This window comes from Aulostomus chinensis, chromosome 9, assembly GCF_037954235.1.
Source record: "Aulostomus chinensis isolate RoL2024-O1b breed Wild chromosome 9, RoL_Achi_v1.0, whole genome shotgun sequence".
NCBI lineage: Eukaryota > Metazoa > Chordata > Actinopteri > Syngnathiformes > Aulostomidae > Aulostomus > Aulostomus chinensis.
Window position 1 is genome coordinate 20,952,970 of NC_141328.1, and position 24,682 is coordinate 20,977,651.

At 41.7% G+C, this 24,682-nt stretch overlaps 1 protein-coding gene across 1 annotated transcript in view; it reads right to left on the minus strand.

Annotated features, from left to right (window-relative positions):
• The window catches only part of LOC147256295 (piezo-type mechanosensitive ion channel component 2), a 29,134-nt gene extending 4,880 nt beyond the window's left edge, over positions 1–24,254 (minus strand). The window contains exons 1-47 of the mRNA XM_086215008.1: positions 24,191–24,254; positions 22,590–22,685; positions 21,253–21,354; positions 21,079–21,124; positions 20,403–20,562; positions 20,091–20,304; positions 19,780–19,993; positions 19,246–19,411; positions 18,850–18,948; positions 18,390–18,431; positions 18,119–18,251; positions 17,764–17,915; positions 16,683–16,949; positions 16,163–16,271; positions 15,766–15,887; positions 15,075–15,134; positions 14,100–14,248; positions 13,861–14,025; positions 13,661–13,702; positions 12,836–12,868; positions 12,522–12,637; positions 11,961–12,136; positions 11,596–11,772; positions 11,328–11,492; positions 10,470–10,670; positions 10,190–10,394; positions 10,016–10,117; positions 9,775–9,940; positions 8,305–8,548; positions 8,087–8,183; positions 7,652–7,811; positions 6,585–6,674; positions 6,366–6,454; positions 5,968–6,030; positions 5,703–5,815; positions 5,485–5,605; positions 5,050–5,121; positions 4,718–4,884; positions 3,840–4,042; positions 3,578–3,739; positions 2,938–3,258; positions 2,568–2,826; positions 2,109–2,297; positions 1,250–1,457; positions 977–1,109; positions 468–615; positions 168–382 (exon numbers count right to left, since the gene is read on the minus strand). Of these exons, the coding sequence (XP_086071134.1) occupies positions 168–382; positions 468–615; positions 977–1,109; positions 1,250–1,457; positions 2,109–2,297; positions 2,568–2,826; positions 2,938–3,258; positions 3,578–3,739; positions 3,840–4,042; positions 4,718–4,884; positions 5,050–5,121; positions 5,485–5,605; positions 5,703–5,815; positions 5,968–6,030; positions 6,366–6,454; positions 6,585–6,674; positions 7,652–7,811; positions 8,087–8,183; positions 8,305–8,548; positions 9,775–9,940; positions 10,016–10,117; positions 10,190–10,394; positions 10,470–10,670; positions 11,328–11,492; positions 11,596–11,772; positions 11,961–12,136; positions 12,522–12,637; positions 12,836–12,868; positions 13,661–13,702; positions 13,861–14,025; positions 14,100–14,248; positions 15,075–15,134; positions 15,766–15,887; positions 16,163–16,271; positions 16,683–16,949; positions 17,764–17,915; positions 18,119–18,251; positions 18,390–18,431; positions 18,850–18,948; positions 19,246–19,411; positions 19,780–19,993; positions 20,091–20,304; positions 20,403–20,562; positions 21,079–21,124; positions 21,253–21,354; positions 22,590–22,685; positions 24,191–24,254 (6,797 nt within the window). The remainder of the gene's footprint in view (positions 1–167; positions 383–467; positions 616–976; positions 1,110–1,249; positions 1,458–2,108; positions 2,298–2,567; positions 2,827–2,937; positions 3,259–3,577; positions 3,740–3,839; positions 4,043–4,717; positions 4,885–5,049; positions 5,122–5,484; positions 5,606–5,702; positions 5,816–5,967; positions 6,031–6,365; positions 6,455–6,584; positions 6,675–7,651; positions 7,812–8,086; positions 8,184–8,304; positions 8,549–9,774; positions 9,941–10,015; positions 10,118–10,189; positions 10,395–10,469; positions 10,671–11,327; positions 11,493–11,595; positions 11,773–11,960; positions 12,137–12,521; positions 12,638–12,835; positions 12,869–13,660; positions 13,703–13,860; positions 14,026–14,099; positions 14,249–15,074; positions 15,135–15,765; positions 15,888–16,162; positions 16,272–16,682; positions 16,950–17,763; positions 17,916–18,118; positions 18,252–18,389; positions 18,432–18,849; positions 18,949–19,245; positions 19,412–19,779; positions 19,994–20,090; positions 20,305–20,402; positions 20,563–21,078; positions 21,125–21,252; positions 21,355–22,589; positions 22,686–24,190) is intronic.
• Between the last annotated feature and the right edge of the window lie 428 nt (positions 24,255–24,682).

Below are 24,682 nucleotides of genomic sequence, written 5' to 3' on the forward strand. Positions count from 1 at the left end.
TGTGTATTTAGGTACCTCTGAATAGCCTAACATTTAGGTAAAAGAGAGAAGTACCAGGTGTGCTGCCTCAAACCACAAGTCCAAATGGAAAGTAATAATAATGTCCCTCTTCAGGATGAAAAGATATGAATGAAGGAACTGAATGAAGAGAATAACAAGTTCACAACCTTTCAGTGACCCCAGGGAGGATGAAGAACATCCAGAAGTGTATGCCGAATACCAAGACCACTTGGAAAACACACTTTCCCAGAAGCGACTTCTTCAGGTAGAGGGCTCGGTCCACTATCATGGTACCAAACTGGATGAGCAGCATGACCAGGAAGGCTTCAGGGACCTGGTCCTCGGACAGGGACTCTGTGATGTCAGCTGCTGCAGAGTATTTCTACACACAATCATCAACGTGTGTTTATATATGTGAAGAGACATGAATCATATGTGTTTGATGAGGGTCATGATTCAACTCTTACCCCGAAAGCCCAGTACCCATATATGGTGACAATAAAGTTGACAACATCGATGAGAAACATGAGGGCGTAGACGTCACATACAGGACTGTAATCTGGGTGGATGATGTCATAGAAAAACTGCCTTATGGGTAAATAGATGTGAAGGGCTCTGCGGAAAAATAGAGTAAATGTGGAGGAGAAAACCTTAAGGGGGTACAAGAAAAGTAAAATTCCCTGTTTTTTCTGAAAAATTTTGATTCATTTACTTAGAAAAATTGATTTTGGCCCCGTTCTTCTGATGGAGATGAGTTATATGTTGAGGTCAAGCAAACCGGTACCTGACGGAATTTGGCATGTAACACTATTACCATTCCGTAGCCTTGTTCCTAGCATAGTGATACAAAAATTACAAATTTTGGAATCAAAACATTTATCCTTAAATGGTAAAGAAAACTGTATCGATGCACTGGACTGGCCGCTAGTATGCGCTTCATTTTAGACAACACATCACTCTTAGAAAAACAACTTACACTTCAATGATGGTGGCTTTGGCCTGCAGCATCTTCTCTCTGAGTAGCTGTCTGATCCTCTGCTTCCTGGTCAGTGGCACTCTGCGTTGGTGTCGTCGCTTCTTCCCGCTGCTCTGCTTCTTGGGCTTCACCTCTCCAGTAGAGAAAAAGAGACATTACTGTCACATTTGGTGCCAAACATCATTAGAAACAAAAAGAAACTTAAGCTTATCTTGTTAAAACATTGTCAGTCCAGGACTAGGCCAAATTAAGAGCTTTATTCTGAGCATTCACCGTCAGATTCCCCCGAGTCTCCTCTCTTTCGTCTGCAGAAGATGGAGGTGGTTGAAGACTGCAGTGGAAGAAACTTGAGTCGGCGTGTGGGTTTCCCTTTGCTGCCTGTTTTATCTCCTCCCGTCATCTTGTTTTTGTCCACTTTCTTCTTCAGCTTCTTGAAGAAATCTGGCATCTCAACCTCCTTGTTGTCCCACAGCCCGTGGCACTGTAGTCATGGACACACCTTTTCTTAAGAATTTTGCCAAAATGAATCAACTGGCTGCGCAGGACATGCCTTGTCTTTCATCTTAGGTTACTTTTTGAGGCCCTGTCCACTCCACCTAAGCCTGTGCGTTCATGTGGACGCTTCTAACGCCCTCATCAAGCTAAGGATCAAGCATGAAAATAAAAAAATTTAAAAAAAAATTAGAAATGCAGCCAAACAAGCTTGATGAAACCATGGTGACCACTTCATCTTGTTAAGGGCGAAAGAGGCAATGTGAATCAAAGCTATCACGCTCTCCAACTTAATGAGGAGCGCCCTCTGGTGGTTGCAAGTGTGACATCATACAACAGAGCGGCACTTGTAATGAAGGTCAAGCGTATAAGGGGCTCGTTTCACAATCACCTCCTGCCCTTGTGTGTCCCGGTCCTGTAGTTATTGGCCCCACCTTATATAATTCATCTTTGTTCAGCCTGCATTGTTCCTGCACCAGCCTTCCCTCATGATAGCTTTTTAGTGTATTATTTCTGCTTTGACTTCAACTAGGCCCAGTCCTTCGCCTTTTTTCCGTTTTCAACATTTCCTGATTATTAGGTTAGGCGGGTATTTTTCAAAGAGAACATGATTGTAAAGAGTTATTCTTTTCATGGTTACCTTGAGAATAGATCGGTGGAAGAACAGAGCAAGCAGCTGAATGAGGTCAAAGAGGACGTAGCCGTCTTTCTTCTCCACCCCGATGATGTTGGGCAAGGCGAAAGGCCGCTCCGCGTTGATGCCGCGGTACGCAGAGGTGGTCCACGGGAAGAAACCAAACTGGAAGAAGTACTTTGCTACGACAGTCAGCTGAAAGAAAAAAAGAACGAAGAATTCTGTTTCATTTATCATCTGCAGCTATGAATTACACCAGATTAAGCATGCTGGATATGTGAAGTCATCGTTTAATACCAGACAAATGTTTTCAACTGATAAACAGTCGATATTTTTTTGGTGTGTGACAATTGAATTAAAAAGTCAAAAGACTGTAGATGCACACAAGTTTATTTTATAATTGTAATTAAACATGCGCACTTGAAGATTGTGTAAAACATTGTGCACAACGCCATGAAAACCAACCTCCGTGTAGATAATAGCAGTCATCCAAAAGCGTTTGGTGGGACGAGGCACAGACAGCATGGCCCAGAGGAAAATGAGAATTGGAAGGATGAGGGAGAGGAAAGAAGCCGACACGATGTGGTTGAGGATGATGACAAAGTAACACAGCATCTCGGACTTGGACACCATGGTGTTGTAGAGGGCAAACAGGAGCTTCAGCGGCCTCGGCAATGTCAGGAAGAACTTGTCAGACTCAGAGATCTCATCATTTTCAAATATACTGTGAGAAAGGATGCAGGAAAAACAGAGATGCAGATTAACAAGTTGTGGTGCGATGCAGCAGCTTTTATGAAATACGTGACAAGAATGCTCTACATTTGCGATTACTGACTTGTTGAGCAACAACTCGCTGGCAGTCAGGTTCCTCGTTTCCTGACTCAGAGGTCTGGGAGACTGACTGCGACCAAGACTTTTTTCTTCATCACTTTCCCTTAAACTCAAAGAGGTGCATTCTGGGTAATCGTGGCATTCATCCTCCTCTGTCTGATGCATCTCCTCATCCAGCTCTTCCCTGACGTGCTCACTGTCCTCCTCTCGTTGAGCCTCCTCCTCCTCCTCTTGATCCCTCTCCTCTGCCGTTGGATCACATTTCTTCTCATAGTCCTCCTCGTCTTTTTCAAGTTCTTGTTTTTTAGGGACACTTTCTTCGCCACTTTTGTCAAAAGAGAAACAATGAAAGTATCAGGTATTTACAGTGTAAATCAACTTAAAACTCTATGTACTAATAAAAACAAACCACACCATACTACAAAATGGAGCCACAAACCAAATGATGGAAAGACAAACTGTCACCATTCTGAAAGAACCAGGCTCATTCGAATTGCAGCCAGAGTGCATCCATGCCCGCGTCTTATGCACGTTTGCTACCCTGTGAACCTGACTCAAGACTATCCTCTGCCCCGGCTAATCTATCATCACCACTCAATAAAAATTTATGTGAACTTGTTTTCTAACCATAGATTTCTCCTCACCTTGGTGGGAGTTCATCCATCTCAAAGGAGGTCAAGTCAACATTGGCAGATTTTAAGAGCCTCCTTCTGAGATGGTCTGCAGCAGGCACCTCTGCGGGAGGTTCATCCAGCTCTTCCTGGGTCGGCTGCCGGGAGCCCAGCATCGTCTCATCTGTCATACAGCTGAAAGTTGGAGCAGGGTGAGAGGTAGATAATGAATTGTGTGCATCTGTATGATGGGTCGGTAGTTGTGACCTCAGCCCCGCCCCCCAGCTACACCTACCTGGAAACACTGCTGCACCAGGACACTTTGGAGGCTTGATTCTTCAGCTTGGCGTATGCATGGTGTGAAGAGGAGGGGACTTCAGGTGGTGAGGAGGGAGGAGGAAGGGAGGCTTCCAGATCTTCCAGAGAAGATATTGTGTTCTGACGGGATATCCAGTTTTCATAAAACTGCTTCACACTCTCCTGGCTCACCTCTTTGCCCTACACAGAGAGGGGGTGAGATAAAAGAAAAAAAAAGTTAAATGGCAAACAGAACGCTGAAGCTATAATTCATCACTTTTGTCTCCATCTTCTGACAGTGACAGTTCTTAACACTCGTGCTTTTGTCATAGGCTCCACTGTAGCTACTCTATTGTGATGTTCATTTAGACTAGGTGCTATAGTTTTAACACACCCAAACGAAATGGAGCTGAGTCTGTAGGTGGGGCAACAGAAGAACCCACGATATTGACGTGGACGAGGAGGGCCTTAGCATGTAGAATTAATCACAGTTAAATAAATTCATGAACTTTTTAAGGATATTAAAAAAATACCCTGACTAAATAATTTAAACTATGTTCATCGGGAGGGACTGGCGACCTCTTCAGGGTGAACCCTGCCTCACACCGAAAGCCGCTGGGATAGGCTCCAGCCCCCCTGTGACCCTTAACAGGATAAGCAGAAGAAAATGGATGGATGGATGGATGATGACAAATGGAGACACATTTTCACATTTCATGAAAATATATCCATAAGAAATGTCTATGTGATGGCTGACATGAATTTGTCGCAGCACAATCTCTTGAAACGACGCCCTAGATTCGATTTGTTCGTGCCCAGATTTGACATTTCAAACACCAATCTAATGTTATGATTTTAAAAGTTAGATCCCCTCACCTTCTTTATCTGCTGGCTGAGTAATGCTCGCTCGAAGCGCAGCACTTTGGAGATGTCCAGGTTGTCCTTACAGAAGGAGTTCAGACCCTGCGTCAGGTCGTCCAGGAGGGACTGGATGAACACCCAGCTGAATTTCAAGGTGTTAATGACACGCTGCAGAATGTTTTCTGTAAGTCAAGGGTGAATAAATCAGTGCAGTTGAGTTTTATTCAGTTATGCAGCAATAAAATATTAACACATCTCATAAATGATCTTGTTAAGAAGCAGGAACATGTAACGAAGTTGCTCACGTTCTTTTTTGTTCTCACCACAGCTCACTCATACTTGTGTACCTTTTTCCTCCTCAGCTTCCTCCACAGTGCTTTCTTCCAGTTCATCCTCACTAGAGTCCGTTCTCTCAATACCTGGACAAAAGATAGTTTTATTACTATTAAAAACACATAAGATAACAGAAAAAAAATCGTATTACCATTTTAATAATAGACTTTCTAACTAATATATCCCTTAAATGTAATGCATGTCATTAACATATTGAGAAAGTCCGAATACCTCAAAAACTATGAGTCAGGTTTCTTTCAGTATTCAGTCAACCTTTCCTCTAGTGCTTTGATAACCACTTTACCCAGGAAATACAAAAATTTGAATTGCAAATTCAATTCAGCAGTCCCAGAAAGGCTTCTAAATATTAATCTAATGACTGTATCATTTAAGGTAATTTAATTATTGAAAAAAAGACATTGTTGAAGTACCACATGGCAGTCTCTTACCCTGTTGTCTCTGCAGCTCTCTTTTTGCCCTCTTCTTTTCCTCTTTCTTAATCTGTTTCTTCTCTTTCTTCAGGTCCTTCAGAGCCATCTTGGAGCTGGTGATCCAGGCGTCATAGGCTAACTGGGAGTAGATTTACACACACAACTAGTGATGATACACTCAGTGTTGGAGGGTATCTCATTGCTTTGTCATTAGTTTGGTGTTTTCTGGGTTTAACCTGAAAAGCAGATTTCTTCTTTGGTGCTTCTTTCTCCTCTTTCTTCTCCATCACTTCCTCCTCCTCTTCCTCACTGTCACTCTCAAACAGGTGATAGCCACAGTTGTTTTCCACTGAGCCAAACAGAGAAGAACCAATATTACCTCATCTAGTCAGCTGCTGAGCCGTTGAGCAAGGCGCCTGATCCCAAAATGCCCTCAGTAGAGGAGCTTGGTGGGTAAACAGCAACTCCTCCTTTGTCAAAAAACATGCTATTGTTGCTCACCTCCAGGCTGTGAGACCCAGGGCTTCCACCATTTCCCTGCATCACGTTTAGCCTTCTCTTCATCTGAAAACAAAGATCAATCCGTCTCCAATTTTGCAGTTAAATTACCCTAAAATATTCACAACTATTGTTAAAATACAGCCATAACATGACATGAAGCTACTTGTTATTCTTCTTTTGTCTGACCTAAATTTAATTTGCCACTTGTATCTGCGACCCCAGCATCAAGCAGAGTTATGACATTTCTGACAGAGTAAACACAAACTGCAGCATCAGATCCTTTGTAAAAGGAGAATTCGTTGTTCAGGTGTAACCAGTGAAAGCACTGGAGCGTCCCTGTGACCACGCTGCACTGGTCTATTGATAGTAGAAACAGTAAATAGATGATCTTGCGTTACCCAGTGTCACCTGCTCCTGTTCAGCAGGAAGTCCTGGTTTGTCTGCTGGCGTGGGATGACTCCTCTGTTTAGATTTGATCTTCTCCATCCTGCAGGAAGATGAGAGAAGTTCACCACTGTTTACTGCTTTCAAGAGAGAAGAGATGAGAAAATAGAAACATTGCTGGTCGTTGGTGCAAACTGAACTGCATTAATTTATTCACTATTTAAGAATCATACTGTTTCTTCAGCGTCTCCACTGATTTCTTCTCCATCTCCAGTCTGGCTGCTACCTGCTTCTTTACTTTGGCCTCAAACAGCTCAGCTCCCCTACGTAGGAGAGAGAGCAAAAAACAAGAACATTACATCACATCCTACAAGGAGGCATTGCTGTCAGGGGCATTTGCTGTCAGCAGGATTCCATGAAAATTATAAGGGTGATTTTCACCAAATTTGATGAAGGGGTGTAGTATGGGCTAAGGAAGAAAACATTTAAATTTGGGACACAAAAGTCACAGCGCCACCTGCTGAAAACAGGAAATGACTTATTTCAATCTTTGATGAGAGTCCCTGCCTGAAGCCTGAAGCTCAATTCAAGGTATCATCACTGGGGCACCTGGATGTTACAAGTAACCCCGGTAAAACATTAAATTACACACTACTTTCATCACATGATGCACAGCAACATAATATATAGGTAGTGTGTGTGTGTGTGTGTGTGTGTGTGTGTTCTTTTGAGCCACTTACTGGAGCAGTAAGTGATATATGCACCACAGTGCACATATTAAACTGTGCCTTCATGCAAAACCTAAATATTATCAGGTTTCCCCTCCCTCTCTCTCTAATAAACACGCCACCATCCAACATGTCGCTTATCATTGCTCTCCGCTTTAATTAGGATCCGAGCATTGAAGTTCACCTGAGTGGAGGTACGCATCCTCTGAGTGCTTTCTGCTTGGTGCATTTAATCACTTTTGCATGTGCTTTTATTCTTCCCTTTGTCTGATGTTCCAAGGAGTACACTGTCAATCAATAAAGTCCAACTAGGAAATTATTATTTTTTTCAATATAGCAGTGCCAAATTACATTATTCTTTCCTGTAAACATCTTGGAAATGATCAATAATGAACAACTATCTTTCAAATAAAGCAGCATCAAACACAGGGTTTTACTGAAACAAGATTAGACTCTCAAAATGCTCCTTTAATGTTGTTTTAAACTGATCACAAACAGCTTGCACTGGGTTTCAAGACAATGTACATTTCTGTGTACCAAAATTAAGGTTAGGAGTTTGTTAGAGTACAGACCTGGAGGCTAATATCTTGGAAGACTTGAGGTCAGACACGACATAGAGGAAGTAGTAGCTGAGGAAAACTCTCCTCTGAGCCAAGAGGACAGTGAAGCAGATCGCGTCCCAGACAATACCGGCCTCACCCTCCGGCAGCTCACACTCATCATCAGGCTCCGCTGAAACAGATACATGCCAGAACTCACCAGTAAATTTAATCGAAGTCTTAGATACTCAAACAACTTAGTTACCTGGTTGTAACTTTCACAGACAATTACTGTCTGAAGCCCAACATGAAGCCAGCAGATACCTCTTTTTTTGTTGTTGTTGCAACACAGGACTAAGTTTCAGACTTGTTTCTGACACACACACACACACACACACACACACACACACACACACACACACACACACACACACAAAATCTGGTTCAAATCTTGGTGAGGACACTCACGGACATCGTAGCCTTTGATGGTGCAGAACATGCTGAACGCCTGAATCAACCAGCAGCCGTTCTTCAAGAGACTGTCCAAGTAAGCACAGGAACCAAGCTGGTAACAGGAGACCAGAGACCATTAATCACGAGAAAAAGAGCATCTCATGGAAACAAAACTAATCATAGATCATGGACAGTTTAAATGAAGCTGAGGTAATATGACTGCAGTAACTCACAGACACCAGGTTCTTCATGGTGATCACAAAGCATGTGTAGCCGATGAGCCAGTCCCACAGTCGCAATATGTATTTGACCGGCTGCATCAACACCGTGCCACCGAACAACATGAAGTAGAAACAGGCCACCAGATACCCGAGACAGAAGATGTTGATACGGGTGGTGCCGGTGATGAAGATGAGGCAGAGCACCAGCCAGAAGAAATAACTGAACACAAACACCTTTACCATGTCCAGGTAAGACCTGAGAACAGAGACAGAAAAAAAAAGAGTCACTTTTCAAATGCGAAAACACACAAGCTACTATAATGGTACTGTTCGGTTGTTCAAAACATTCATTCTAAAAAATCTAGAGAGAAAATAAAGCTTTTGTTTAATTTCTGGGATATATAAAATGTCCTGCTCACTAACTGCATGCTGAATATTAACTATACTGTTACATAGTTGCATACACAAAACTTAGCTAAGCTAGCATTAAGTCAAGCAGCAGTTGTTTTTTTGGTTTAAAAAATACACAAGCAACCAGCTCTAAAACTCTCTAATCAAAAAAAAATCCCAGACACACACAGAAATGCAAAACTGAAACCTTACTGCACCAAGCAAAACAAGCTGTCTATCTCCAGTCTCTATGCTAAGCTAAGCTAATTATCGCTTGGCTATTTCAAATGTGAAAGGGACATGACTCCTTTCATATGATTATGTCAAACACCTCCTCTAACACTCACAGTAGTTGTCAGGATTAGGGTTTTTTTTATGAGGTTTAATTTTTACGGTGGGTGACATGAATTAATAATATAAATTAGTCATCCACCACTGGCCAGTTTCAGCCAATAATTTAGTTTTTGACGAATCGTAAACATCCTCTTTATTTGACTGTATTCTATATGAGTACGTTAAATGTGGTATGAAAATGTGACATTTTTGATAAGCACAACGTCAACAGGATATGCTCAGATGACAGATGGCAAGACAACTCAATGAAGGCACTGAGCTTTCATGGAAATTCGAGACGTCTTTTAGTGCTTATCCAGCAATTTCTGTTTACCAGAACAGCTTTCATGAGTTCTAAATTAATGATCTGTCTCAACCCCTTAATGCTCCTGAAATTACCACAGACTCTCTTGAATTCTCCACCTGCAGTTTAACCTACAGAGCAGGAATCTGTCTTAAGATGGACTTAAAGTGCTCCAAAGCTGTTTGTAATGCAGGTGACATATATATAAAACCCTGCCTCTCGCCTATAGCTGCTGGGATAGGCTCCAGCCCCCCCCGCGACCCTTAACAGGAGTAAGCGGAAGAAAATGGATGGATATATATATGAGAATTGATCAAGTCTCTAGGGTGAGGATAAAACTAACCATGCACAGATTTAACATAATAAATAAGACAGGTCTGAGATACAAAGGAATCTATAATGTGAGATAAAAGACAAAATAAAATGACCTGAAAAGTACATGTGGTGTTCCTGACCTGCAGTGAAGGAAGTTGTCCACAGGTATGAACTGGTTGCAGGAACACGGATCCAGACTGCGGCTGATCTCAACGTTGTCTCCAGCCAGCAGACGCAGCGCCGCCCGGTTCTCCTCCTCAAACACCTGCCACTGCAGAGAGGAGCATAGCAGCAGGAGGTGGTCGTCTGCAGAGGGCACAAGAACGAGGCGTCAAAATGAAGCAAGAAAAGATAAGAGAGGAGAAAAAAAGAGAAGCTCACAGAATATGAATGAAGGGTTGGGACTCATGGCGAAGTCAGGCAGGTAAAACCATTTGATGACATTAGATGTCAAAGGTTGAAGTGCTGTCCTCCAGGGATAATCTGACCAGGAGATAAAATAATCATTCGTGATCTTATTTAGCAAAAACACATCTGATTATTGATCTTCCATACCAACACAGAGAGCAGGGGGGATGCCGATGCAGAGCATGTACTGCAGTACCATGAGTCCCGCTGTGAAGCAGCAGTATTTTGGCCACACCTCCCCGATAGCTTTCCTGCGTCGCCGCGACAGAACAACCATCAGAGCGCAGGAGTGGAGCAGCGCATAGAAATCCATCCTCTGACCAATTACGTTGACAGCCACTATTAAACTAATCTAAGAGGAAGTGCATTTAAGTTCAGATGTCAGCGTCCCAAATGTGAAATAGTTCATGTGAGCTGACTCACAAACCTCTAGTCCAAACTTGTAGAAGCAGAAGTTGATGAAGTACTTGATGCAGGGCAGGACACCGTGATCCAGGTGCTGCCTAGTGATGCCTTGGAAGATGATGCTGAAGGGCGGTGTCTTCTGGTTGTTATGGAGACGGAAGTAGAGCTGGTGGCGATGGACAGTGACTTCAAACGCCAGCAAACCCAACACCATCAGATGGTTCTACATCACACAGGAAGAAAGAAAAGAAGGCAAATGCAAAAGTGGAACTGCGGCAAACTTTTCTAAAAAAAACAAACAAAAAATGAATTTGATTTTCAAATCATCTGCGACAGCTATTTTATGTTTTCAGCGAGTCAAACGTTTATCACCGGTGATGAAAACAGTGAAAAGGTTCAGCTTCATCATTTGAACTGCCTTCAAATTAGGTAACAGGCTCAAACAAATGCTTTTCAGTTTTTCATCAGGACTGCCACAAGGGAGAGGTAGTAATATTGTTTTTCCGATCACGGTTGGTGATGAAGATGAAGATCTGCTTGAGACAGGTCAGTGACCCCAGTATGAGGTGAACTAGCTCCATGTGTGTCTCCTTGATTGTTGTATGTCATCATGTCGCTGGGGTTTGAATGTTTCGGTGTTGGACTTCTATCTGAGACCTTCAGCATCGAATTAATTTCCATTGTAAGGAATCAATTTTATCTGGTTAAACCAAGCAATAATTCAATATTTAATCTACAGTAAATACATGTGTGAGCTGTGAAACATTATGAAACAGGACAGAAAAGCAGTTGTGTGTGTTGTTTGTGATCATTTTTTTTTTGTTCATAAATGTGAGAGGTTTTTCCAGAATGGTGACTTGACCACATGTGTCATACGCACCCTCAGACAGGGAAGGATCCTGCCCTCACACTTGCGCAGCGCCCCACACCAGTAGACGGGGTCCACGGGCTCAGTGTAGAGGATGGACCTCCTCAGCAGCTCCATCATGTTCCCCCTCGGCTCCGCTCCATAGTCGAGGCCTGAGCTGTTGGATGGAGCCAAACCCTGCGTAACAATAGACCATCTCGCATGAGTGGGACCACAAACATCCCAGAGAGGTTCATGTCTGCTGAGCCGTAATCCAGCTGTGTGTGACATCTGTTCTCACAATAGTGCAGTTGGAGGAGTATTCAAGGGGTTTGATGACTTTCAGCTGGTAAAACATCTTGCACACAACCATGACGCAGGCCCACACGGCAGAAATGTTGGAAGCCAAAGGCCGTATCCTTGGAAACGGGAGCGCAAACACCCACAGAACAAGGAAGAGGAAGTTCATCAGAGACACCTGTAAAAATGAAAATCACTGCGTTTTAGTTTGTTCTTCTACAAACATCGGTAAACCTTTGATCCATTCTTGGTGGATATGGCTTCCAAAAAAGTACATAAATAAATAAAAAAGACAAAGCAAGACAACATACAAATTCTCTCAGCTGAATAGACTGATAAAGTTATTATGGATTCCAAAAAGCTCACCTCTTCCAGTGACACCCAGATGATGCCAGAGGACACAAGTTTGAAACCGTGAAGCTCCATTAGTGTCCAGCTCAGCTCCTGCATCCTGTAGAGTCCTGACAGGGCCTGAATGAGTAGCAGGCTCATCCGATTAACTATCAGAATCCACGGATCCTCACAACTGCTGGAGGCCGTTTCTGGGAGTATGAAAGGAATCAATATCAACCAGGAAGCAAGACAAGAGGTGGAAACGTGTCAGACTCAATTTGAACATCGCATCTCTTCTACAGCTCTCATATGGCTGATTGAGATGATGAACTCCAACAACACTGATGCTCATGATATGTTGCGACACCGGTGTAACAGATATAAACAACCTAAAAGTTAAAAGATTTATTTTAAGCAGAAGTAGAGAAAAAAAGTATTCAATGTGATTTCATGGGCGTACTGCGTGCTGAGTAAACCTGCTCTAAGTTATATCGTCAATACTCCCAAAATAAACTACAAGAGACATATTAAGATAAATAACATACTCTTCTGTAACAACTATTTGTCCCATTCCTTACTGGGTTCTGTAATTACCTTCCCCTCCAGGCTCCTCCTCCTCCTCCTCTGCTTCTTTATCTGAGGACGACTGCAGTCCGACACTGTCTAGAGTCTCCTGACTTGTACCATTTCCCATGTTCTCCTTCTTAAGCCTGCAGGACAACAAGAAATTCAAAAATGTCAGCGTTGTTCATATCATGCTGTTACACAGATGATAAGTTTTTGATTAAAGACCGCCTTAGTAAACTAAAAACAGTACTTGTCACACATTTAAATAAATTCCTTATTAGAACGACGTAGATACGAATACTTGTCAACAAGAATCAACCGCAACTTTATGAGAGGCTCACCTGTTACGGAACTTTGCAAGGTTTTCTTTAATGCTGGAAAATAAGACGAGAGAGATGTGTGGACGTGACAGTGAGAATGACTGATATTTCCATTACCTTGAAAAATTTACAGTTTTTTTTTTTTTTTTTTCCAACGCAGCCCACGCAGGCCAGCCATTTTAGGATTCAGAGGCAGAACATTAACACTGTGTCAGGCCACCTGCTTCTGATTAAGGAAGTACTAGGAATGCTGGAACCAGAGATCAATCTAAAAAAGAACCAAAGGTTTTGCTGTGCAATTCTATTTACACATCTAAGCAACCTGACAAATACATCTGAAACACAACAATAAGACGTGAATAAACAACAGCATAAGATTAACCTCATTCTTACTTTCAGATGTGGCTTGACTCTAATATTTGACTTAATGGAGAAATGAAAATAAAACTCATGAGTGTCATCTGAGATAAATATTGCCGTCCAGGTTTTAATGTCGACATATGAGAAATGTCCACCCTTTGTCCTCATAATGATTCCAAACTGCTTTTAAAAAAAAAAAAATTGAGGCATTAGGACAATGTAAGGTTAACTGTACATGTCCACAGTCAGCCCTGGTAAAACCTGCCTCAAAAAGTCCTGTAACTTTGGAACGTATTGCATTCTTGACCAGGATTTTTGGGAGTAAATTAGAGGCAAAGTTCCTCTGAAAGTTTTTGGTTTTCTGGGAACATCCTAACTGATAACGCCCATTCCAAAAAATAATTACAGCGATAACTCACTCTCTCCACATAAATCTGAAACAGACAAAGAAGAAATCAGTTTTAGATTAATAAACACAGTTCTTACGTCTCAGATATCACACTGATTGAACTTCTGAGCTGTTCCTCTCTGGAAAGAGACAAGGACATGACCAAAAACCACAGTTAGAGTCTGTTACTCTGAGCAGTCATCAAAGGGCCTACCTGTACCTCTCCTTTGCCAGATTTCAACATACTATAAGAGAAATGTTTTGGGGTAGGATACTCAAACCTTTCTTGTCATCTCACCTGGAAATCTGCCTGACAGGCACATTTTCAATGTCGCTGAGAGTCAGGAAATCTGCATTGAAGTAATGTAACTGGAGGATGCAGGCCAATAGGAACGCAGCAGGAAGCAGGATACGAGCAAACAGCTCCACCGTACTGTACTGTTCCAAACCCAGGTCACGAAGACTGGAGGGACAGGCGACATGGCGATGACACAAAACAACAGACAAGTTTACTGACGACCAATGAGAGCTACTCACCCTTCCTCTGACATGCCCATGATCTGTCTGAAGAGTGCAGAAACACTCCTGAACTGGTACATGTAGATGAGGATCAACACCACCATGGAGTACCCCACCACCACCGCCCAGAACATCTTCAGAAGCCGACGCCACACGTCAAAACGGATCTGGGGGAGGTGAAAGCAGGAGTAGCTTTACAGTGGTTGTGTCAGAATTGGAAAGGGAAATGTAAATAATAAAAATAGATTCTCTACATAATATAGAACATGGTTACTCAGTAACGATGGAGCTCATTAAGATGACATTTAGGAATGAAACAGAGCAGTTTGCCATCATTACTCTATGTAAACAAAATGATAAACATAGCTTTATTGTCATTCATATCAGTGTTGCTGTATTCCTTCCATCAAATGCCCTAGCATGTAAAACACCATAGTGGTGCTGACGTTGTCGAAACAGACAAATAATGGCGTCTCATCTCACGTCACCTCCGCAGCCATTAGGCCTTTCTGTAAGTGCCCGCCGTGTTTCTAAACGGTCAGCAGAAACATAAGATGGGAAAGGAAAACCAAGGAGACAGCAGCAAAAATGGCTATGCATGTGTTTATGACTCATAATCAATACTTTTAACTTTAAAATAGTGACTATGAGTGCTGGATGGGCGGTTTGCATGGGTGTTGAGTGGGTTTGTATAGGGGCTACATGTGTTGAACAGCTGGATAAGCGACTGGTGGTCATTTAGATCTCACACATAACAGTAACTTGAAACTACTGTATAGTGACTCTGTGCTACGCAGTATCAACTATAAGAGCAGTTTCTTCAACATTTATCGATCCACACAAGCCATCGTTTAGCCACTTCAACTCAATTACATACAATATTCACGTAGAGAAGTAACAATTCTTTAACAAGACATACACACGAGGTTGCCTCTAACAAGCCTACGTGTACGTTGCAACACAGACAGAGTAAATCTCAGCTGCATCACTAACCTGGTACAGGACGACAAAAGAGAGGAAGAGGACAATGTAGAGGATCTTGTAGACGACCACCTGAGCAAGAGAAACATGAAAATCGAATTTGATTCAATGCGGTGGCTGGGTATTTATGATTTTTGTGACTAAGACTAAGAGTTTCCAGAAGGACGACTGTCTGGACCGTATCCAGAAACACATATTTGATATACTTCCGAAAAATATAAATACAAAAAAAAAATAATTCATGAATTAGCCAAAATCATATTTCTCCATTATTCAGCGATCATTTCATAACTTACTGATTTTCTATCTTTTACAAATGTGAAGACCATCTAAACTATTGTAGCTGTAAAACTCCAGGAAAAGAAGAAAAAAAAGAATCTCGTCACAAACGTGGCAGGTAAAATTAATTAATATACTCTGTGAATACATTTAGTGAACACATTTTCATTACAGAGAAGGTAACTGAGGTTTGTTAATCTGTTTGAACAGATTCTGCAGATAAATACAGAAATAATGGGGTCTTCGCCTGAAGTACTTTCAGGCTCAGGCCCTAATAAATATTAAAATACTAAGTGATCACACATAGCTGATCTGAGATTGGTGGTTTGTTGACTTTGCCCTTCCTCGCTGGAGGTATTTTCTTTAACATCTGTCTCATATTTGGAAAGTAGTTTTTAACTGTATGCTGTTTATCAATGCATACTTTTCCAGAGAAGCTGACCACAAAGAACATGGAGCAGCAGAAGAGGATCCAGTATTTCACCAGCAGCCCTTTGACACCTGAGATCAGCATCGCCACCACAGGTGATGGAGGATTTTCCTCTGCTGACAACGAGAAAGGAGAGAGGAGAGAGGAGAAAGAGAGACGGCAGGAGAACAAGGAGGAGAGGAAAATCTTCACTCACTATATACATCTCAAGATCACTTTCATGACCTGGTTTTTACGAGGGTTGTAGAAAATAACAGATTCACTTGATTAATGAATTAATTACAAACATGTAATAAATTAGATTTTTTTTTCAAAAGGCGTGACAGCCCTAGTTTTAATGCAACTGTAAAATTAAAGCCATGTTTGTTACCATAGCATTAAAGCACATTACGTTGCATAACTTTGACTTCATCGGGAGATTGGTCCTTCAGTCTCTGCTCCTCTTGTCTTTCCACCAGCTGCTGACGAAACATCAACCAAAAGCTGAAAGTGTAGAACACCTGCAGCACACAAAGTGTATTATAAGTACAAAATATATAATGTACATGCACAATTTCTTTTCCAGAGCAAATATTAGAGTACATGGTGACAGTGAGACTCCTCAAGGCAGACAACGTTTCACTGTTGTTAACATATATAATTTACAATGACGACTTTAAATTGGTGCTTATCTTGTTAACTATCATAGGAAATTTTATGAAATATCAAATTTAATCTGGAAAAAAGGTTAAAGAGATTCTGAAGTGAGATCTTCTTTTAAAAAGCTCTGTCTATGTAAATAACAGAAAATAATCATCAACGCAGAACAACGTTGCTTCCTTCTTCTCACTTCTCTATTTCTCTGTCTAACATTTCCATGGCTAATTGTGTTAACGGGGTTCAGACATTCATGCTCCTCCAGCCGGCCTTACCTTGGCTCCCAGGTGGACGCAGGTCGCAGGGTGGTAGCTTCCCAGGTCGAAGTCCTCTATCACAGCCCGGGGCAGACCGGGGTACAGCTCGGCCCGGCTCAGGCGCAGCCCGCTCAGGAAGCCTAGCAGCACTAGAACTGTACCATAGACCGCCAGGAATGGCGCTGAAATCATGGCATACCGCCGCCGGTCCCGCATCATCCAGATGATACAGGACCACACAAGAAGGGCAAAGGTCAGCCAGTTGTTGTAGGTGATACTCCACACCTGTAAAAACAGATGTGATTTAATAAAGTAATCAAGCAACCAGCTAAGTAACGTTAGCACGTCTTCTTTTATCGTTCATTATTTGTTATCGTGAATTATCTCTAAATAATGTTTGCTAACAGTTGAGTTCACCCACTCAAACGCTGGAAATGCTCCAAACTTTAATGCTCGGTTTTTGTCGGCGTTGTTAAATTATTCTGTGGTAATCTTATCAACTAGCCTGCTAATCCACCTCACTGTGTTTGCTAGTTGCTAATTTAACCGTATCTGTTGCTAATGCTAATATCAGAAATTGCTAATTCAAACAACTAGCGTAGCTAAAATAAGATGCAATACTTTAATTAAGTGAGTCAGCGAGGTAACTTGTAAGAAAAGGTTCTTTTTGTGGTTAAATTTAATTATTTTCTTGTTTCCATGGATTTTTTAAAATTATCTACACATTAAAGATAAAAAAGAATGAATGTGGTATCATTTACCAAACGCCAATATGTTTGTTTGTTTTTTAATCTCATTTACTATTTTTGTAACTTGACCAATGGTTCCAAATGCATTTTTTTTAATTATTTTTGACTAAACAAATAAAATCTCTGCTCAGAAATGACTGAATGAAAACTAATTGTCAAAGTAATTGCTAATATGTGAATCCAACTTTACAAATAGTCAAATCAACCTGTTTCATCCACAACCTTGCTCAGCTGTAACCACAAATACGACATCACTTTTGATCAAATTTCCATTCTGTCTGGCGGACTTACACTATGGCTTCTAGTTGTTAAAAAATACGTCCATAATGTTGCCATATCTTTTTTTTTACCATCATGATGATAAGGCCGCTGACATAGCTGTGCTTTTGCGCCAGTCGTCCAAAGATGACCAGACCACTTGGGCCTGACGAGGGAGGTGAAGTTTCCTCTGTCACGCTCCTCACCGCCGCCTCCTCACTCTTCTCCATTTCACCCTCACTTTCTGTCTCCAGGAGACGGGAGGGACAAAAGTTTTGGTTAAGGAAAGATTTTAGTAAACATATCAAACATGGTCAGTTGCTGAAAAACCAAATCAATCCTAAAAAAAAACTGCATCAGACAGTACTTTAATTTTTGAACAGCGGCATTCAGGACAACTACACAATAACACTAGTGAATATGGATGGAAGCAGCGTGTATTGTTACCATGTGATTCTGAGTCTTTGGCTTCATACTGTGGTAGAGGGTAACAGTTTGTGTACCCAGCTCCGCCTAATAGAGATCCTACATCATGTCTACGGATATCTTGCCAGGAACTTCCCATCACTAAGATCATTGGCTGCGGAAAGTGTACACATTTGACATATTCAAGTATGTGGTAAAACAAAGGGGGGGGGGGACATAATGAGATTACTGTCAATCAAAAATGTAAATATGATACATCCTGCATATAAGATGGAGCTATAAAATAGCCTACCTCATCAGGGAGATAGGTTTCATCATCTGTGCTGCTCAAAAGCTGGACAAAGGAAAAACGGTACATCCGTCATATCTTTGAAATACTTTAAAAAGATCATGTTGGCTACCTTTTAAAAAGCATTTATCATGATAATTCCATTGCTTTCCTTTCCTTTTGTTTTTTTGTTTTAACATAGATCATTATTTTTTCTGGTATTTCTCTGTGGTAGCCACACCAAATTTTGCCACACCAACATTTTTGCTATAGCAGCAAAATTGGAAATTCTACTGATGGATCATTCACATGCACCCTGAAGTGGTGATGCATGGTTGCAGGAGTATGACCGCAATCTCTGCATTGATGTATTTACTTTTTTGGGAGAGTGAAAGGGGGTAGAAGAATGATGTATCATTTTGTGCTACAACCTGTGAGTAAAGGACACAAGAATGGTGATTTATTATTTATTCATATATATTACCTCTTGTTTATCTCCTGTGACGTACATGACTCTCGAGAAGCTTGGAGGATCCTCTGGACTGTCCATTCGACTTTCAGTTTCCTCACAATCAGCAATATCCTAAGAAATACAACATCTATTAGAAGTCTGTCATGTATGATAATAATATGACTACCACATTGCCACGAACTTAAATGGGTTCTTCTTTGCCAAAGTTTGGTGAAACTCAGCTCTATAGATTTTAATAATCCTGCTGACAGCCCTGAAAATATGACCCCCTTGGCAGAGGTAATTATAATTAATATATGTCTTCACAGTTCCAACCTCTCTCTCTCTCTCTCTCTCTCTCTCTCTCTCTCTCTCTCTCTCACACACACACACACACACACACACACACACACACACAGAGTTACAAACCTCCTCTGTGATATGCACCCATTTGTGCAGCAGAGCCACCAGTGTGTAATACAGCAGCAGTAGAACCAGAGGATTGATGAAGTCAGGCCAGCTGACATCTGGTTGCAGACCGAGACTATACGGATCAGAACTATTGGTTCTAATCACTCCAGTCATACCAAACAACCTGGCACAGGAGATGGGAAGCAACACAGGGAGAAAATAGAGAAAAAGAAATTAGATTAATGTATACAATGCAACTTCAAAAAAAGTACGAAAAACCAACCCAAAAAGAAAAATACAAAAGAATGACTGTTGTAACACTGAGAGCTGATGCTTTTGGTTCAGAGGGATGCACCTGAGCTAATGATCCAGTCCAGGGTCTAAAGTTAATTATGATGACTTCATTATGATAACACACTTTACATGAAAGTATATTGTACTGTATATGTGCTTGCTTTGTGTGTTTTTGATTTTCTCAGATTAGTAACTAGCATGAATCCGCTGGTATCCAATCTGAAGAACTCTCATCCTAATGCGTAACTCTTTCTCTACCTGGCGTAGATATCGTTTGGGGGCACAAGCTCCTGGGACAGGGGCAGCTGGTAGAGGTACAGAGCCAGCAGGTGTCCTCCACTGAAGATGGCCATCATCACACACAGGGAGCTGAAGAGGAGCATGCTAATGGAGTGACTAAACACCCACCACCATACCAGTCCCAGAAAGGCCCCGAAATACACACATGAGGTGAGGGAAGGTAGTGTGATACCTGAACATACATACACAGGACGTTGAAACAAGGGTAATAACACAAACAGATGGACAAAACATATACAATTTGTAGTACTGCTGTTGCTGTATTATACCTGCCAGGCCCAGCAGTATCGTCACCACCACTTTCCCTGCTGTGTTCATGATTGCCGTTAACAGCAGCCTGAGTCCGGCTGCAAACACGATCAGCTTTTGAACAAACTCAGGTGGACCTGACTGAACCGGCACCGTGGTCTCATCCGAGCTGTCAAAGGACGAGCCCTCAGTCTCACTCCCTTCCTCAGACTCGCTGTCAGAGGACCCCACTTCCTGTCAGACCCGTGAAACAATCAGGTTGATTTCTCTGTCAGCTTTTAACACTACATAATGTTATACATATTATCATAGCAGTTGTAGCTCTCGATTACCTCAGTGTCAGAGGGCGGGATCCCGTTCTCATGGAAGTTGACTTGGGGCACAGAGCGCAGTCGGTTTTTGCACAACCTGTATACAAAGATGGAGGAGACGAAGAGGCACGTGTCTGGTGCCAGGAGGCGTGCAATATTCCCAGGATCTATGAAGCTGAACCTGGAAACACACAGGCAGAATCACTGGTTCCCACTCTTACTGGGGAGGCATCAACTCCTTTCTGCTGAGGACTTGAGCTGCTGTTGATCACCAATCAGGTTAAAAGTAAAGTTGCCTTTATCAAAATGTGCTACATGTCTATATTGGATTATAACTGCTTGTACTCCAGACCACCCAAAAGCTTGTAATCACAAATGTCAAATTTTGTTTTTGCTATGATGATGATGATGAATTGGTGGTATGGTGGCCTGCACAACAGATGAGTTGGTTTGAGGTTGTATCACTGTGCTGATGGAAATGGGTGGCTTCTCAGTCACTCTAAATGTCATACAAATCAAATTTAGGGGACCAGTGGCCTTCCATTATCACGGCATCAATTTACGGTGGAGTCTTCAACTGTCAATGTATGTGTTAGTTTGAGTTGTAGTCTACAAATCTGCTCTGATGTAACTCAAGTCAGAGGGTGTAAAAATGTGTAACCCCTGATAAAAGAAAGTGTGGAAAGTGAACCCGTACCTTACAATGCCAACATGGTAAAGGAAATCTTCCCAGAGACCGCTAACTGTTAATACAGAGCACAGTTATCAAGGCGAGTGCCCGCTTACTGTAAAACAGGCCACAGAAAGTTAACAATATTATATGAATACAGTGATTTGTCACTGACTCTTAACCAAATGTTTGTTTATTTACCAGGAGGAGGGATATAGGCGAAGGGGATCTGCATGAAGCACTGCAGACTGAGGAAGGTCACGCTCGTATAGATGACCGTCCGGAGGAACTGACCTGTTTTATCTGAAAAAAAAAAAAAAAAAATCAAAACCAGGCGAAAACAAAATCAAATGCATAATTCAAACTTACGGACAGGTCATGTCAAAAAAGTCATGAGCACTTTATACGTTTATTAAAGTGAATGCACTTATATTTTAGTCTAGTTATTTTTTGGGGGGGGGGGGGCGGCAGCCTCAAAAAAGAAGGAAAGTCAGTTGAGAGCAGAAAGAATAGATCATGAGAGAACGTGAGGCTGTACAGAGCAAAAATGTTTCGGTCCTACGCAGGGAAACCAAACCATTGTTTTTGTAAACCAAGGTTTATTCGATTTGGATTCATTCATTTGGATGTACATTTTGATGTCTGTAATCAGGAGGTCGCAGAAACAACGCCGGCGTGGCGCAAGCTCAGTCGAGCGCGCAAATATGTTATTGATGCTCAGGATTTTCACTAAAAGCTTTGTTCCTCTGAGCAATAAGGTGCATCATCACACACGCATTCCTCAAGTAACAGAATCGGTGGGAGCGCAAAAAACATGAAGCATTTGCACACACGGGATATACACACTCACAAACACACACACACACACACACGCACGCACGACCACTTAGCACAAGGAGAGCAAGATTATATAGCAAGAAAAAGATAACTAGAGGTATGGTGCTTTCAAAGATAGGCGGAGAAGTAAACAGTTTTTAGATCGCGGGATGGAGAGTAAATGACTGACAAAATGCTGACACCACATCTTTTAATTCCTCACTGTAATTACCAAGCTATGTATAATTGATTTGACCATTCCAGCCACATCCCTTTTACAAAGTACTCTGAGAGGGTGGGGGTGATACTTTTAATTCATCAGAATGCTGTAATCAATAACACACACAAACACACACACACACACACACACACAGTTACTTATACAATATACATTTTGTCATGTGCACATCTAACAAAGAGGAACAAGTGTATTTTAATATCTTTTTTCATAAAGTAATAAAAGAGCAGCAGGATGAGTTATGCAATTGTTCATATTAAGTTCACGTCATATTTAAATGTATTTTTATCCACGGAGATTAGTGTTTCATGAAAACACCCTTCTGATACGGATAAAACAAGATGGTCAGATTTATTCTACAACGCTACTTGTTGTGGGTCTTCCGTTGAAGGAGAATTGTTCATTACTTGTCAGAATCATCTTATCCTGCGTTGTGTAAGGTTTCAATGACATTTCCTGAAACTGGGTCAGATGTCTTTCTCACCTTTCATGGTTGCCAGACTCGGGTTCGGCAGCAGGGGCAAAGTGAGGACAAACAGGAAATACACCACTGACAGTCCATTGTAACGGAACGAGGAGGCTTACAATTAGAGAAGAGAAGACACACACACGGAGTCTGTTAGATAAAATCACCAGTGTTGTTGTTCACAAAAGTCACACTGATAGACTCGGGACTTTTTGTTTTGGTTGTGTTAGCAGTATCCCACAAAATACTAGAAATCAAATTGTGAACTCTGAACTTATCACCAAATTTGCATGTGTTTGTTAATTAATTTAAAATTGTGTGTGTGTGTGTGTGTGTGTGTGTGTGTGTGTGTGTGTGTGTGTGTACGTTTAATGATCTTATCTTAGTTTATCTCAATAGGACAAATGTCAAATGCATATGAGAGACATTCTGGTTTTTGTCATTTCAGATATTAGATGCCTCACGCAACATACGCAAGGATGATTGTAATTTAATAAAGCAAACTGACTGCAGCTTTCAGGGAATATTTCCTAAATATTTAATAAATACTGTCTTTTCAGGTTGTATCACATATCAGTGGTGCTTTATGTATTATTATTTATATGTAATTATTGCCACCTCCTACAATGAATGTACTCCCTGTTCCTGTGTGGGTTCTCTCTGGTACTCCAGCTTCCTCCCACAGTCCAAAGACATCAAGAGGGGACGAGGCTGATTGATACTCTAAATTGACCGTAGGTGTGGCTGTGAGAGTGAATGTGTCTATATGTGTTGGCCCTGTGATGGACTGGTGACCTGTCCAGGGTGAACCCCGCCTCTCACCTGAAGGCTGCTGGGAGAGCCCCCCCCCCCCGACTCTTAACAGGATAAGCGGTAGAAAATGGATGGATGGATTCTTGCATAGTGTTCTCTTATCTGTATTCTAGCCATCAGCATGGTCCATCACACTCATGCTGTACTTGCAGCACACCATTCTTGCCAAACATATTCAGCTCAGAATTTTTCAAACCTAGCAATAATGCAAGTGCCCCTAAGTGAAACAGTGAAACCGTTTTTGCTCGCTGTAATCGTTTCTCCAGTCTGTAAAATCCTTGATCCCAAAGTTGAATCAAAATGTACATCGGTTGCCTAAGTAAAGTGAGGATCGGCCAAAGTACAAGATTTCTTTTCTTCTTTTTTTTTTGAAGCCAGTCTTCAAAGCACATCTCACAAGTCATTCTCGTAAGAAATGAATGCACCTAATGGAAAAACCCTGTAAGACAAACAGACGTTGTGCGTGTCCTCCAAACAATTCAGGTCAACAATTGCAAGTCATCAACAAACCACTTTAAGGGAATAAACCTCAAGCTCATACCACAATGGACATTTAACAAAGAGAGTTAAAAAATTGAGAGTTAATTGTCCTTTTTAGTGTGTATTTTCCATCAATATAAACCCTTCATTTATACTGTCCACAAAAAGGACATTTAGCTTAATACAATTTTTAAATGTAGAACATCACCAAGACCATCACAGAATTCCCACCTTAAACTGCCATTTTATATAAAACATATAAACTCTCGTCAAAGTGACAAACAGCTGAAACAAAACATAAAATACTGACATGGACGTAAACTCACCAGCCAGCAGGAGCAGTGGGAGAACCAAGTTATAGAGCATCCCAACCACAAGGTCCCCTGCCATGTCTCCTTCTGTGTGTCAGAGACACTCAAGCTGCTCCGTCAGATACCGCCTCCCTCTTGACGGTGGCACGCATGGGTAAATGTCTCTGCAATGTGGCGGAAAACTCTAAGCTCCTTATACATTTTTTTCCCCCCACAAATTTATGTACCCTTGATCAAAGCATCCTCCAACATGTAGAGAGATGGTTATGGTGGTGAGAGTAGAGTTTAAGAGTGTGTGTGTGTGTGTGTGTGTGTGTGCGTGTGTGTGTGTGCGTGCGCATGGACAAGTAGCTCTCAGAGTGCAGGGAGCAGTATCGTAGCTCAAAGTGTGTGAAAATGATGATTGGCTCTGCTCATCCCTCTTGTCTTTGTCACACCCTCTTCACCTCCCTCACCTCTTTCTCTCTCTCTTTTCTACATTAATGGGGTTTGTATTCCTGCATCTGT